Source organism: Rattus rattus, chromosome 14 (genome assembly GCF_011064425.1).
Source record: "Rattus rattus isolate New Zealand chromosome 14, Rrattus_CSIRO_v1, whole genome shotgun sequence".
Lineage (NCBI taxonomy): Eukaryota > Metazoa > Chordata > Mammalia > Rodentia > Muridae > Rattus > Rattus rattus.
The window spans coordinates 22,974,367-22,991,172 of record NC_046167.1 but is presented as its reverse complement, the minus strand read 5'-3'; the positions used below and the strand labels follow the sequence as shown (position 1 = coordinate 22,991,172).

The 16,806-nt window shown below is 46.9% G+C and overlaps 1 protein-coding gene across 1 annotated transcript in view; it reads left to right on the top strand.

The window, feature by feature from the left end:
- The window catches only part of Larp4b (La ribonucleoprotein 4B), a 78,565-nt gene extending 73,651 nt beyond the window's left edge, over positions 1-4,914 (top strand). Inside the window, 1 exon segment of the mRNA XM_032885131.1 lies at positions 1,155-4,914. Coding sequence (XP_032741022.1) covers positions 1,155-1,442 — 288 coding nt within the window. The 3' untranslated portion in view covers positions 1,443-4,914.
- Positions 4,915-16,806: the final 11,892 nt, after the last annotated feature.

Here is a 16,806-nt window from a genome sequence, read left to right as displayed (position 1 = left end):
TTTAAAGCCCAGTGACTCTGCCAGGTGTGGCAGCTTAAGCCCTTAGTTCCAATGCTTGGGAGATGGGCAGAGATGGTTGCGTGTTTGAGGCCTGTGGGCTACACTGAAAGTTCAGCCAGCAGGGATACAGTGAGGCAGTAGCTTCTGTCCTTGATGACCCGGCATCTCTACTCGGGAGGCAGAAGTAGGAAGTTGGAATTCCACAAGTCCGCACAAGTGCCAGACCAGCTGTGGCTGTGCAGTGACGCTCATGTCAAACTCGGTCAGACTCAGGAGGGGAAAGCAGGAGGATCAGGAGTTGAAGCCAGCTCACCTCCTCACCCGTGTCATACTGTCCCCAGCCGTCTGGGTAAGCACGGCAGCACCTGCACTAGTCCTGCTTAGATCAAGCGAGGTGGGGCCAGGGTTTGCTGCTTTCTTTTGTTTCCCTTGAGCCTCGTAGGCTTCCATGTTTCTTAAGAATGCTTTACGGCTTCATGTTGGTCAGAATGTGGTCACCATTTTATTGCCCTGCCTTTATGGCTGTTAGCTGATGTAGAGAGGCCTTCCTATAGTCTCTTCAGAGCAAAGCGGCACTGCGTGGAAAGCGGGCGGTGACGTTTTTGTTAAACCAAAGATGTCTGTCCTTTTTTAGTCTTTAAAACACTTAGTTTTTTTATTCAAGGATACTGTGATTAGCTTAGCAAAAATGGATGTGTATTTTCAAATTGTTTAATTTTAATAGAAACTTAGCTTTATAGAATCTAAACAAACACACAAAAAGCTAGAATCTAACATAAGTCAAGAAAGTGCATTTGTGCTTCAGGCCCTTCCTCAGGGAAGCAGCATTGTCACATGATGCCTGTTTAGTAATTATTCTTCTCCTGGAGTAACTCCAGACTCTGCGGCATATTCATTCCAGCACCATGTTTATAAAGTCAGCAAATCTCACAGAGTGGGTTTGTGATGCTGTCCTATGTCCACAAGCTAGAGGCAGGAACTTTGATGCTGATCACTGGCTGCCCTGGGCATGCCAGGAGTTGCCATTGAATTTTGTGAATGTCTTAAAAATACCCATGAAGATGAGATTTTACTTAAGAACTTTATCTTCTGCAACTTCACCCCTGAAGGAGCTTCTGTCTTTGTATGCATAATCCCACGTTCTGTGTTTCCAGGAACTGAGAAAGCCCAGTTATGCAGAGATCTGTCAGAGAACGAGTAAAGAGCCTCCTTCCTCCTCCCCATTGCAACCCCCAAAAGAACAAAAGCCAAACACTGTCGCCTGTGGGAAGGAGGAGAAGAAGCTCGCTGAGCCTGCGGAGAGATACAGAGAGCCCCCTGCCCTTAAGTCTACTCCTGGAGTCCCCAAAGATCAGAGGAGGCAGCCTGGGCGCCGACCGTCTCCTCCAGCTGCCGGGAAGCGCCTGAACAGGGAACAGAACACCCCTCCCAAGTCTCCTTAGTGAAAGCCGGATACCTGCCGGGGAGGGTGTGGAAGAGCTGTGTTCACCGTGGACGAAGCTCTCCCGTACACTCAGACACTCAGTACGGAGTGAGCCGCTGGTTAGGAGCTTGCAGCGTCTGTGGGGCCCGTGGGATACCTGCAAGTTACTTCCTTCTGTGAGTCGGATTTTCCCCCTCTTGGAAAAAAAAATCTATTTTTCAGGATTTAATTATATAATATAAACCTTATTTTAGGTTGGTGCTTAACTGGAGGTGATTCAGAAGTCTGATGTTTTTCAGGATAGAAAATGTATTTATCCTAACAAATGGATATTTTTATTAAGCCTCCACGTGGCTCTGAATGCAAGCTATAATGAGTTTTTCTAAATTAAGGGAACTCTACTACTTTTTTTTTTAAATAGCTGGTCTGCAAGTGCACATTGGTAGGGTGTCCCAGCAGATGGGTGGGGGCTGAGGGCACTGGCAGGGGCAGCCGTGGCCTCACAGAGCAAGGGACTGGCAATGTCAGGGCACTGACATACTGGCATAGGAGCTGTGTTTTCATCTAAACTGTTAGCTAACAGGTAACTCTAGCTTTAAAACAAGATACATATGTATATACAGTTCTTTTTGATCTAGTGGACAGAATGAACCTGCAAAGAGCACCCTAGAAAGACCTGAAACCTTTGAGTTTTGATGTCCTGCGAGCAAGTAACCAGCCTCTCACTCCAGTTCCAAGTGGCTACTGTGTAAAATAAATTCAAAGCACATTGTGAATAGAACCTAGATGAAATTAGAAACTGCTGCCCACTGACGTCAGACCATGAAGTTGTACCATGATGTGTGTCCTGTGAGTGGGCCGCCTGGCTCCCATCCTCCAGTGCCTGCTCTGTCCGTGTCCCCCACTCACTCTCTCTGGAGAGTCGTGTCTTAGCCAGCTCTGTGTGGGTGTCTTCCTGTACCTCTGCATCGGCACATGGATTAGAAGAACCTAGCCGTGAGAGAGTGGTGTTTGTGGGTCCCCCCCTCCTTTGGCTGGCGGAGGACAGAACCCTTGCTCCTTTTACCTCCAAGACGAGGGTCTTGTTGATTCTTTCCAGAAGCGCTGCACTTCTGAAGAACGAGTGCAGTCAAGTTAGCAAGTTTATAATAAAGTTACAGATAAATTATTTTGTTTTAAAATGCCTAAAATTTTTCTTTAAGTATTCTAAGCAGCAGACCTTAAAATATTTCCTGCTATATGTAACCATACAGCTGATTCCACAAAATGCTATTTAACAAGACTGAAGGTTGTTTTGGTTTCTTTTTTCTTTTTATTTTCTAAGGAAAAAAAAATGATTTCCATCCAATATTTAAAGACTTGAATTTTATTTAAACTTGAAAATGACTTTGCCTTAACTTTTGTATAAGACAGCTTAGAGCTCACGGAGACCTGCCCCGGGTTGGCGGGAGTGGATCGGTTCCTCATTGCCATGCGGATCTCCTGGTGTTGGTTTTGCTGAGAGCGCATACTGTTGTACAAGAACCCAGTGGTTTTGTAACAAACCTGCAGATCTTCAACAGTTGGTCTTTTTCAGATGTTGAGAACCCTGTAAGTGCAAATGTCGCTACTGTGTTAACTGTGCACTTGGGAGTGTGCTCTGCCTGTACAGTGTAAATAATCAGAACATATGAGAAAGGTACCCTACAGAGAAGAATCTGATAAAAATTATTGATATATTATAAATGTTGCTGATGAGCTGGATGTGGATAAACTAAATGTTGTGGTTTGAGTATTATTTTAGTTTGTTAAGGTTTTTCTTTTTCCCCTTATACTGGTGTGTTGAACTGACTTTGCCTCTTTGCTGCAAAAGGGAAATGGGAAGTCTTATTAAAGCCTTTGGATGTTTTCATACTCTTAAAAGTATGTAAGTACATACTGATCGTATTTGATGTTTGAGGGTTTTGAAGAGAGTATAGAGAGCAGAGACTGGCAAGATCTTCCAATGAAAGTAAAAAACAGAAATGTGCTAATTAGAATTAAAACTTTGTGAAGTGATTTTTTTCCTGCCAGAGGCAAAGACGGCCTGATGCACATGACCATTTCCTTCAGAGCAACTGTCACTCAGTTACATAGGAGCATACGCAGTGCTGATGTTTCAAACGCCTGTGAAAGGAACATAGGACGCATTTCCTTGTAGATGTCAGATCACTGACAAAAAAAACAAAGAAGAAGAAGAAGAAAGGCTGGCCTCTGAACCCACACTCGCAGATACTGTCTGTCTGGAAAGGCGAGCCCGAGGCCTCAGGTCCTTCACACCACAGCCTTGCTGGAAGAGGGGCCAAGTAATGGCAGCATCCCTTATCCCCAAGGATGCTCTCACAGATGATCTTTGATTTTCAATGAGGAGTCCTTTCCCCAAGGCTGAGCATTGCAGCAGGAAACCTGTGTGGCAGAGCCAGCTGTAGGTGCTTGCTGTCTGCGGGCTGAAGTGTAAGCTCAGTGGCCGCACCCAAGGGCAGGTCTGCAGATGCACGAGGTTGGGACACTGTAATTACTGCTTGGCCGGTGACAGCCTGGCATCAGAAACTAAAGCCGTGCTCAGATGTGGTTTTTATAGCACTCGTTTTCAGGAAGCAAAGGTGATATGCCAAATAGCTGTGTAATGTCAAAACAGAGACTTCCTGTACACTTTGAGGTTTTCCACTCAGAAAAAAATGGAAGTTATCAAAATAGGAAGCTGTTGAGGGCGCATGCAGACTCTTGCTGTGTCACGTCCAGCAAGTGTGATCCGTGGTTTCCATAATCTATTTTCTAAGTTTACTCATTCCTTTCAGTATCTCAAGGTATAGAATCGGAGATACCACAGTCACAAATGACATTTTAACTTGTAAAATTGTGTGATGATGCTTAATTATCATAGGGAAATATGGACTAGGAATCTGGCCCCGCTTCACCAGACATGAATTTCAAGTGATTCCTCCTCGTAGTCAGTGTCATGATGTCTCTGTGAATCCCTCCTGTCATTGCATCACTGGTTGCCACTAGTGGGTGGCAAAAAAATAAAAAGAAAAAAAAAAGGAAAAAAAAGTCTTATATTGCTGTATTAGGGTTTCTGCAGTTGATATTGAAAAACTGGTCCAGTGTGTCACAGCAGGCGACTGATGGTGCATACCTGTCTTTGTGTCCCCTTCAGTGAGCTGTAGTTGTGGGTTTGTGTGCTTTGTAGCCTGTCATGCGGAAAGCAACAGACAATCGAAGATTCCAGGAGCGCTAACAGCCGTGGCGAGTCACAGACAGGATTGTAACGTGGGAGCTTGCCTGAGGGTTTCTGTTTCCTTTCCATAAGACTGGAATCAAGCTTACATGTAAACTATTGGGAATTTAAGTTTCCTTTTGTGTCATTTTGTGTAAGACTGTCTAATTTGAAAAATGTAGGTTATGAAAAATAAAGATTTAGGCACTGTTCAATTTTTCTTTTGATTCTTTTAAATTAAAATTTTCTTCAAGAATGCATTTTTTTAAAGATCTTTTTGTTTCCAATCACTGTACATGAGGAAGAAACACAGGAGCCCACAACATCTAGTTTGGATTTTAAAGTTGTCCAGTCCCCTCCTAAGTTGACTGCCCACAGCATATGATGAAGTATGCAGCCTGCTGGTGTTGGAACTCAGGTCCTCTGAGATCAGAGCACCAAGTGCTCCTAACCACTGAGCCATCTCCCCAGCCCACTCCGGCATGTATCTTTTGGGGTGGGGTGGGGTGGGTTGGTTTGGTTTGGTTGGGTCAGGGACTCACTGGCCTGAATCTAGCTGTGTAGATCAGGTTGGCCTGGAACTCCGATCTGCCTTCAGAGTTCTGGAAGTGAGTGTGTACCACCACACCCAGCTTCTGGTATGTCTCGCGGTGTTCTTTCACCAGATTTGTGATGCTCTCCACCACCACCACCACCACTCCACCCAACCTTGTTACCTCACACTAACCACATATATGAACCTGGGCCCATCTAGGCTCTCCGTTTCAGTTTCTGTGACACAGTTCCCTTTAATTTACCCGTCTTCTGTCATTTCCAAGAGTTTGTTTTGTGCTGCTTGTCTCAGGTTCAGGTAGGGATGCCCCTGATACACAGGCAGGCTTATGTCCATGAGACAGACCCACTGCCCTGCTTCCTCTTCTCTGTGCTTTGTGCAGCATAGTGGGGCGCTCAAATAAGTCCTGAATCTTGGTATTTGCAGACTGTATATTCTCCACGCACAGCACTGGCTTCAGAAGTGACGTGCGTGTGTGACTTGGTTTGCTTTGCCACTTAACGAAGCTTTAACCTCAACAAAGTTTAGTGATTTGTAGTGATAATCACAGCACTGAGGGTTGGCTGGTTCAGGTGATGAGCTGGCCAAGCCAGCCAGAGAGCCAAGCCTAGCAATCGTGTGCCCCACTGTGGTTGGACCAGTTTGGATGGTCTGAGGAATGAAAGAGTAGACTAGATTCACATGTTCTGGGGCACTCGGGCTTCTGCACCGCGTCCTGACAGAAGTGTGGGGTTTACCACATCTGGTTCTAAGGACTGAGCTGTGAAGTTTCAAGAGCTCCAGCAGCAGCAGAGGGACCGAGGCAGAGCAGAGGTGGAGAAAGCATGCTCAGAGCTTGTCCTCGCTCTCCACACACCCCCTAACTCTTCTGCATGTGTTCCTTCCAATCAGAATTTGGGCTGCATGGGATTGTCTGTCGAGGCCTGCACCGGTGGGAAGACCCAGTTCCCTAGAAGTCAGTGCCCCGAGGTGTGCATCGAGGGCACCTATTTAGTTGTGGAGTCGTCTTTCTCTAGGCCCAGCCTAGTAGTGATTGGGACACAAGAGGTGTCTTCAATATAATGGAGTGGGCAGGCCTTTCCCCAGTGATAAAATTACAAAACAATGCAGAACCTAGTACCCTCCTGCACAAAGCCTGCTGTGTGTCTGGTGCCCCGGGACCACTGGAGTGCACATCAAGAGAAGTACCAGAGGCAAATTTGCAGAGTTAAAGGACATAGTCTTCTGACCAGCCATGGATGTGAGACTTGACCTGCTGTCGGCTTCCCCTGCACAGTAGTAGCGGTTGAGTGATGAGATTAGAGCAAGATACAGCCTTGGCCACCGAGTCTTCAGAGAAGAAGCTAAGAACCCCATGGAAACCTCAGACCTGATAGTCAAGTACAGTGGGGACTCAAACCTCCAGTTCCTCTTCTGTTCATTTTGGGGTCTTTTATGCTTTTACTGGTTTAAGATTTGGAGTCATGGCTCAAGATCAGGCACTCTTCCTCTTAGTTGCATCCTAGGTCAATTTGTTTGGTGTCCTTAGCAGTGTCCTCTGCACTGTGGATTATTTAGAAGTGTGTTATTCCAAAGAGCTGGGGATCTCCCTGTTGTCTTCTCATTTCAGATTGCTGAAATGATAACATTGTGGCCACTATGCTTTCGGTCCTCTTACAAGCTGTGAGGGCTGTTGTGAGCCGGTATGGTTACCTTGGTAAAGGTTGTGCCCGTGACTCTATTCTCTTAAGGTGGTTCTTTGACCTTGCTGACTGTGGTTCCATCTCTTGCTGTAGGTGAAGCAAATGCGCTTTTCCTGCGTTTTGCTCCCTTTCCAGCATCGTCGGGCTTTTGCTTTACATGTTTTCGATGCTCTGTTGTTTGATGCATACATGTCCAGGTGTGCTGGATCTACTCCTCTGTTGTTAGCGAATCCCCCCCTCTTGGGCCCTAGTCATTTTCTTTGTTCTGAACTTGCTTTATTTGATGCTAATAGACTAATTTAATGCTAATTTTCTGCGCTTTTTTCCTTTTGGGGGGGTTGTATGGTGCACTGTTTTCCTCTTTTTTATTTCCAATCCACAGATATCATCATATCTGAGTCTACAGACAGGATACAGATGTGTTCATCCCACTCGGCCGTGCTCTGCCTTTTATCTACTGAACATAGCACATTTGTAATTACAGTGACTCTCACTTTATTTTTTTGTCTTCCATTTCTTGTTGCTTTGGTTTTTCTCACTTCGCTCTTATTATTTTACATTTACTTACTTGGGAAGTGGGCACAGACATCAGAGGACAACCCTCAGGAGTCAGTTCTCCCTCTCCACCAGTTGAGTCTCAGGTATTGAACTCCGCAGTCAGGCTTGGTGGCAAGCTCCCTTACCTGCTGAGCCATCTCACCAGCCCATGGTCTGTTTCTTATTCTTGTGTTCCTGGACGTTCTAATTTACTGACTTTAAATCCATGACTAGGAATCATGAGAAAAGAATGCAGCAATGCTCTGTGCCTATCAGATTTCCTTTGCCAAGGCAGGTTCTCCTGGGTAGAGTTCATGAGTTCATCCCTGTAAACCTGCTGCATTATTTTTTTTTTTAAATAAGATTTTAAGAGCACCTACTTCCTGGTCTTGTTCAGCAGTCATGGTTAACATTTGGAGACCCCCTCCCTCACTCACACCCCAGCCAGCAGTACTCAAGGTCTTTGAGCAACTGTCTGGTCTCTATTCTCGGGTTCTCAGGCCATTTGATCACTGCGTTCCCCTGACTACTATGGTTGCCTCGGAGCGAGCCTACAACCACCTGCCGGAGAAGGAGACAGTGTGGGAGCTTTTTGAAGCACCTGCCTCCCCTCATAACTCTCTGGAAATTGCCTCCTTCATCTAAGGGTCTAAGGGAAGATAAGAGGATGGCAGAGACTAAGGACAACCATCTTGAAGACAGGGCACAGTGTCTAACAGGATTTGGAGAACCACAGCAAAAGACAGCACAGAGTCCTTAGCCACGCCAGTGCAAAAGCCATCACCGCCCTTAGAGTCCTCGCAAGTACGTTAACCGGCCTCCTGCAACTGTCCAAAGCAACAAGCTGAGTTCCTGTCTGTCCCAGGGTCTGAATGGAACTGTTCTTACCCAGCACCTGTTCAATGGAGACTGGACTTCGACCCACTGACGGGGTTAGGCATCTTACCCAGGCCAAGCAATTGTAAAGAGGCTTCCTAGAAGCGATGAGTGGGTAGATGGGTCCTACGCTTCCAAGTTTTCCCACAGAACAGGTGAACATGGTAAAGTTTGAGGACCCACATGGATGGAAGCAGCTTGGTGCACCAAATCCTCAGACTCTGTCAGCTTAACATTTACCTTCCTCCAGGGTCCACTGTTGGCCTCTCTCCATCACCCCTAATCCTTACAGGACCCTCTGTGTTTGCACTGTCTTTCTAGGCAGTCTTCCCAGGTTCATACCTGTGATTATACTTAATCATGGGGCTTATAACTCCATGGTCATGAAGGCCTCAACCTGAAAACCCTCAGCCTACACCTGGGTGGGCAGCCGCACATTGTGTCTTCTGGCTGCAGAAGGTAGAGGCCAGTGATGTCCTCAAAGACCCTTCCATGTCCCTGCCATCAACTGGTCAGCTTCTCAAAGATGCTGCAGCAGCCTAAGTATTCGTTACAAAATCCAGAGGGAGAGCAACTTTATACATGGTTTTTGAACTAAGAATTGCACCCAAACTGAACGTCTCATTGGCTGATCTCTTGTCAAAGAAAATGGACTCTTGGACCATGTCTTAGAGTTTCACTGCTGTAAACAGACACCATGACCAAAGCAACTCTTATAAGGACAACATTTAATTGGGGCTGGCTTACAGGTTCAGAGGTTCAATCCATTATCATCAAGGTAGGAACATGGCAGCATCCAGGCAGGCATGGTGCAGGAGGAGCTGAGAGTTCTCCATCTTCATCTGAAGGCTGTTAGCAGAAGACTGACTTCCAGGCAGCTAGGGTGAGGGTCTTAAAGTCCACACCCACAGTGACACACCTACTCCAACAAGGCCACATCTTCTAATATTGCCACTCCCTGGGTCATGCATATTCAAACCATGACAGACCACGTAGGGCCACCAGGGGCTTTGATCACAATCAGGACCATTAAGAAAGAAGGATAACTGGGCTGGCTAGTCTCACGTCAACTTGACACACAAACTAAAGTCATCCAAAAGGAGGGTTCCTCAACTGAGAAAGTGCTTCTATACGATCTAGCTCTGAGGCATTTTTATTTTTTTTTTAAATTGGTGATTTGTTGGAGAGGATCCAGCCATTGCAGGGAGTGCGATCCTGGACTGGTGGTCCTGGGTTCTTTCTATAGAAATCAAGCTGAGCAAGCCAGGGGAAGCGAGGTAGTAAGCAGCACCCCTCCACAGTCTGCATCAGCTCCTGCCTCCCCAGGTTTCTGCTCGGATTTCCCTCGACGGTGAACAGCAATGTGGAAGTGTAAGCTGAATACATTCTCCCCAACTTGCTTTTTGTTGCAGCAATAAAACTACTAACAGCAATCAATATGTCCAGAACAGGTGTTGGAAGGTGCTCCAGTGTCAGCAGTTTTGCTGGTCCTCCGGCTGCCAGCTGTTGAACTACTTCCTGACAGGCCTGTTTGAATACATCTAACATAGGGCCCTCCCCCACTCCTGCTCCTGCACCCCTCCCCACAAAAGCAGTATTTCCGCCAGTATCCTTAACCACTCAGAAACCTGAGGCATCCTGAGCCTGTTTCCCCTTGGCCTTGGGCAAGCTCTGGTCCCTAGATCTCCAGAGACTACTCACCCACGCTCAGCACATCCACGTCTTTAATGGGTCTCCAGTTCCCTGCTCCTCTCAGCAGCCCAAGGATCCCCCTGGCTTCAGCTCCTAGGACACTCACAGAGTAATTGCCTAGCATAGATAGTTACCCACCCACCTCAGACTTCACCTCCTACCACTCAGTCCTTCTCCATCCATACTGCTGCATCCCTTCCTCAAACACACCACTTTGCCCCATAGCAAAGCCTCTGAACTTCCAACTCCTTGGTTCAAATACCCAACTCCTCACAGAGGCTGGCCGCCTGCGCCCTGCCACACACTGGTTTACATTGGCACCGTCATAACTTAACCGCACTGTTTACTTGTTTTTGATTAGAATCCCCAGAGAAATCAGCCATATACCATCTTCTCCTAGCGCGTGAGGCATCCACGGTGTTGTGGTTAGAATATGAAATTCTCCTTTAGGCTCATTTATTTCAACACTTAGTCCCAGCGGGTGGCGGTATGGGAACCTTTAAGGGGCGGAGCCTCACTGGAGGAAGTAAATTAAACTGGGGGCAGGGCTTGGAGTTTAGGCTTTACCCCTTGTTCTCTGTCTGCTTCCTAACTGGTGGGTACAGTATGACCGCTGCCTCCTGTTCCTGTGGCGGTGACTCCCCACCACCATGGACTGAATCCCTTTGAGCTGTAGGAGGAAATAAACCCTCATGTTCCCCGGCTTGTGCTCTCACTCTCAGGCAGCGTGGGATTCCAACCCAAGCAATGGTACTGCCCACATTTAGGACAATAATTGATCAACCCAGTTAACCCAGTTATCCCAGCCTAGAGATTTCCTCACAGACATACCCAAAGCTTTGTCTCCCGGGCTGCTTTAGATCCTGTCGAGTTGAAATACAGATTTGATGGTATTCTTGACGAGAATAAGTAGATGCAATATTTTCTCCATATACAGAGGAGTGTCACAGTTAATGAGCATGAGGTTCTAAAGTCCAGACAGCCCACTCAGAGGCCTGCGGTGTCAGGCCATTCAACTGAGGCCAAGGAAACAATAACGGGTTAACAGCATCGAAGACATTGACAAATGGAGCAGTCATTTTCAGAATCGGGGAAAACGGGGTCTTACTCTTCCTTCCAGACACACAAGGAGGTGGGCTCGTCTCCAGAGGCAACAACAGAACAATAAAGAGTCCTTGAAGGGCCTGTGAGGGTCCGGAACTCTCTTTCAGGGAATAGGTCCCCCAGCACAGTGGCCACCTTGATACCAAGGGACCACCCAGCCAGAGTGATCTGCAGTGCAACCCACAGCATGGCGTCTATACTGACTGCCAGACACACAGCAAAGCAAACGACCCACGCGTCAGGTATTGGGTGACCCCACGCCGCCACACTGCTCCTTCATGCTTTGGAAATTTCCAGAATCTGCTCTGCCTCAGTGCCTCAGGGCCTCTCCCTAACCTCAGGTCAGGACTCCAAGAAAACAGATTTATTCTTGATAATGGCAGAGAGAGAGAGAGAGAGACCAAAAGGGTCCAGCCTCTCGCTTCCCCTCTCTTTGACTCTATTTGCCCCACCTTGACCAAATAACCAAAGACCCATTTTTTTTTCATTAAGTCCATAGCTTGTAATGAGGCTCAGTGGGATTAAACTCTGTACTGTGATATAAACAGCACAAGCAAGCCCTGTGTGCAACTGTGGTCATCCCAGCAACACACAGAAAATGCTGGTGAAATTAATTTCAAAAGATCGCATTTGATTTGGCAGGCTGAAATACAGTAATGCCAACATGCATTGGTATAATATAGGTTCCTTTTTTTCTTTCTTTTCTTTTTTTCGGAGCTGGGGACCGAACCCAGGGCCTTGCACTTGCTAGGCAAGCGCTCTACCACTGAGCTAAATCCCCAACCCCTTCTCTTTTTTTTTTTCTTTCTTTCTTTTCTTTTTCTTTTTTTTTTTTTTAATGTTGCTGGGTTTTGTTTATTTAATTGGTTGGTTTTTTGTTTGTTTGTTTGTTTGTTTTTGTTTTTGTTTCCAGAAAAGGTTTCATGGGTCCCAGACTGGATTCGAACTCACTGTGTAATTGAGCATGACTTTGAACTTCAAATCCTCCTGCTTCCAAATCCTGAGTGTACAATTATAGACCTGCAAACTGTTTGTGGACCTGGGGACTCAACCCAGGGCTTCATGAACGCTAGGCAAGCATATTATACCACTGAGTTATTCCCCTCCTACAGCACCAGCCAAGGACAGTTTGTATTGTTTTAATTTTTTCTTTTCCAACACTGGAAACACATTGAAGTCTCTGGTGTGTATAGAAACTGGAGAATCCTTAAAAGGACTTGATTTCTATAGGTCCGCGTACGGATGGTGCAGTGTAGGACCAATCACCACCAGGGGGCGCTCCATCCACACCCTAAAGCACTCAAGGGAGGTCCCTTTGTTTGCCGCAAGAGAAGGTGGGAGGATCTCTTTTGTGTTCTTGTTTAAAAGGCAAAGATACCGGAGCTCGCTCTTGAGTCAGATTCATTCTTTTCCTCCTGGTGCTTGTAGGAGAAACTTGGTGAGGGCTCTTCAGAGGCTGCCGGAAACCCTACTGTTCACGAATGTGAATATATAGAGATAGATAGACCGACAGACAGACAGGTAGACAGGTAGAGATATGTGATATATTTACATATACATAATTCGTTCTTATTTTTAAGTTGAAAATAAATCATTTCATGCAATCTACTCAAATCACAGGTTTTCCCTCCTAGGCTCTCTGCACCCCCACTCATCCAATCACACATCTTTCTTTCTCCCTTTAGAAAACAAACAGGCAAAACCAAACAATCCCAGCACTCAGGAGGCAGAGGCAGGTGGATTTCTGAGTTCAAGGCCAGCCTTGTCCAGGACAGCCAGGACTGCACAGAGAAACCCCTGTCTTTGAAACAACAACAAACAAACAATCAAGCAAAAACCAAGAAATGCAAAACCCACAAACCCCACAAAATTGGAAACCATAATATACAAGCAAAAGATTGGTTTAAGAGGAGGAGGGGGAGGAGGAGGAGGAGGGGAGGAGGAGGAAGAAGGAGGAGGAAGAAGAAGAAGAAGAAGAAGAAGAAGAAGAAGAAGAAGAAGAAGAAGAAGAAGAAGAAGAAGAAGAAGAAGAAGAAGAAGAAGAAGAAGAAGAAAAAATCCAAACCAGGTAATATGGGACCAAAAAAACCAAAAGCACAAAAAAAACCTCCACAAAAATACCATTGAGTTTGTTTTGTGTTGGCTGTGGCATGGGGTTTACCCTTAAGCCTGGTATGTATGCCCAGTAAGATGCATTGGAGCAAACTAATCTTTCCCTTGGAAATGACTGTCAATTGGAGATCACTTCTTGGTTAGGGGTGGGAGCTCATGTCCGGTTTCCCCTCAGCCCTAGTCTCTGTGAGTTCCTATGCACTTCAGTCCTGTTGTGTCTGGAACTCTTTCCTCGGTGTCATCCATCTCTAGTTCGGAATGTTCTGTAGGGTTCTCCGAGCCCTGAGGGGGGGAGTTTGGTGGAGACATACCATTTAGGACAGAGAGCTCCAAAGTCTCTCACTCCCTGCGCATTGCCGAATTTCGAGTCCCCCGTATTGGTTCCCATCTGCTGCAGGAGGAGGAGGAGGCTCCTCTGGGCATGCCTGAGGAAGACACTGACTTACGAGCACAGCAGCATGTCCCGAGGGGTGATTTCAGTCTGTGTTCCTTTAGCAGGACAATAGTACTCAGTTTTCCCTCAGGTTCCCTTAGTCTCAGATTCTCGCTACCTGAACAGTGCCAGGCAGGGGTTCCACCTCATGGAATACGCCTTAAATACAACCAGATAACGATGGGCTATTCTCACATTTTTTTTCTACTATTGCACGTGTCACAGGCAGGTCACTGCTGTAGATGGCAGGGTTCGTCGCTGGTTAGTGTTTACCTTTCTTCTCTGGTAGGGCGCCGCATACCTTTCGGTACCGTGAACACCAGTCAGCAGAGATGGAAACTCTCGTTAGGCACCAGCTTGACTTCTTCCTAGTCAATGAGAAAAATAGTACAGTCTTCAGCAATAACTCCTTACCACCACTCTGTAATTCTATATATGGTATAGAAATGTAGCATTCTTGCTGTGCCTATGGGTGTCTCAGCCCTGCTGTTCTAAAGCCATTTCTCCTTTTTTCAGCAGGGTTCCCAACTCTGCTCAGATCTGAGTAGGACTCAATCTCCCTCCACTCTACCCTCAACTGTCACGACCCTCACTGGGGTAGCATTTATACAAAAGATGCCTGTCCGTTCATTAACAAGGAACTGGGGACCTGTTGCTTAGAACTAAGTACGGGGTGGGTTGTTGAGTTGGAAAGTTTCACGGCAGAGCGTCAGGGCCCAGGGACCACAGCTGTGCACCTGAGAACAAAGCCGGCAATGTCCTCTACAGGGGATCAGTGCTTGGCACTTCGAATCTGCACCTGGGGCTTTTGGCTTTTTGCCCGGACTCGAATCACCTGGAGTTTCATCCCCAGGTCTCTGCTGAGTTGACTTTAAGAAGTACCCTGCAAAGATGATACTCTAACTGTAATGCCAATTAATACCGTTGTCCAATATGACAATGTGGTATCCCACAAATCTGTTCTGATGCATACATGCGCGCGCGCATGCGCACTCACACACACGCACATGGACACACACGCGCGCGCACACACACACACACATACACACACACACAGGCTAGCAGCACATCCAGTGCTGGGCAAAGAGCTGTGTGTCCCCTCAAGGCACTGTTTCCAGGGCCAGCAGTTCTCCAAAGCTGTTCCTAAACCTAGTTCTGCCTGTGGCTCGGTGTATAATCTCCAGAGGACACTTGACACTATTGGGTGTTGGGCCCACTCTCAAGGGGTCTGAAACTATTGGTCCTGGTGGGGCCACATTTACATGTCCCAGAAGCACAGCATCAGAGGCCAGCCCCCACCTCAGACACTCTTACACCAACAGCATTCCAGTGTCCGGGTTCCTCCAGGCTTCCTGAGGTGGCTTGGTACCTCTCAAAGTAGAGCTGAAGATGTCTGATGGATGCATCAGACCCAGTAAAGCTGTGACACAAGTCAGGCCCAGCCCTGCCAGGTCAGGAACCTGAGAAGACCCATCCACAGGGCCCAGCACAGACATTCCTCAATGGCTTTGTGATGTCAGTGGCTATCTCTGACAGAAAACAATATTATTAACCCAGCAAGAACTGTGTCTCGGGCTGGGGAGATGGCTCAGCAGTTAAGAGCACTGACTGCTCTTCCAGAGGTCCTTAGTTCAAATCCCAGCAACCACATGGTGGCTCACAACCATCTGTAATGAGATCTGATGCCCTCTTCTTGTGTGTCTGAAGACAGCTACAGTGTAATTATATATAATAAATAAATAAATCTTAAAAAAAAAAAAAAAAGAACTCTGTCTCAAAGATTCCCAGGATGCTGAATTCTGATGTCCAGGTGTTATGTCACTGTGCTCAGGTGACTGCCCCAAGTGCAGATTTTAACTCCCTGGCACTCATCCCATTTAGAGGATGATGGCTTTGTTCTCAGGGCCACAGTGTGGTCCTTGAGCCCCAACACCCTGACATAAAGCCACATAGCTGCTGAGGTCAGGTTCATAGCTACTGAGGTCAGGTTCCCTCCTCCTCAACTCAACGACCCCTGCTCTGAGGTCTCTGAGATTTCTTCGATCATCATTCACTGGAAGCCGCCCTTCTCTGTAGGCTGGCCGCACCTTTAAAGTTGATTTGTGTACTCCAAGACTCATGTCAGATACTTGCTGCAAAACACACTTCCTGAGAGGGACCTGCATGGGATTTAAGACACACATATACGTGCATACACAGGACTCATATATACATTGATGTGTGCATGCATATCAGCATACATGAACGTTCATATGCAGTGATTGGCCTTCTCAAAGCCACTGGCTAAAACTGTGTCCCACTGAGCTGGGTCCCACTGACGGTCCAGTGTCTTTGCTGTTAGACGTCGGAGGCCTGGATGCAACTCCACTGAGAGCAGCTTAGCCTTGGGGCTCAGAGAGACTCTAGAAGGAATCTCGGGGTGGGGCATGTTATCTGATCTAGTCAGGCAGAACACCCTCTGTAAATGGAGGGAGATTCCACAAACATGGTGGCTTATGGCTATAATCTCAGTACTCCAGAGTCTGAGGAACAGGGCATGACAAGTTTGGGTCTGCCTGAGCTATAGTAAGGTAGTCTCAATCAATCAATCAAAAGGAGACTGATTGGCCATGTGGTCTTACCTACAATTGGGGTTCCAGTTTGAGTCGGCCCACACTTGAGGTGCAAAGCTGAATTCTTATTCTTCCTGCCTCATGAAATACATAACAACTTGTCCCCCAGCTTCCGTGAGTGACTCTTGCCCCTCCCTCCTGTGATTTTCCCCAGGCTCTGTCAACCTCGGATGTCCTCCTTAAACATCTACCCAGTAGCCTCCTGGAGGGGGGCTGCTGAAAATCTTTTGTGACACTGAACCCACACACGGAACTGGGAAATGGCTACGGTCCACAGGCCGGAAGTAGTTGATTCAGAAGACACAGGCTTCGGCTCTTCCCTCCTTTGCAAAAAAGGCATGAAGATTTTTCTCATGAAAATCTCTGCCATCATATATTTATTGGGAGAACCAACAGGGAGAGTTCATGCTATGCCCTCCCACGCCCAAGTTCAGTATTTGACAGAAGTAACTGTGCTGGCTGGGTTTGTGTGTCAACTTGACACAAGTTAGAGCCATCAGAGACGAAGGAGGCTTTGTTGAGGAGACGCCTCCATGAGATCCAGCTG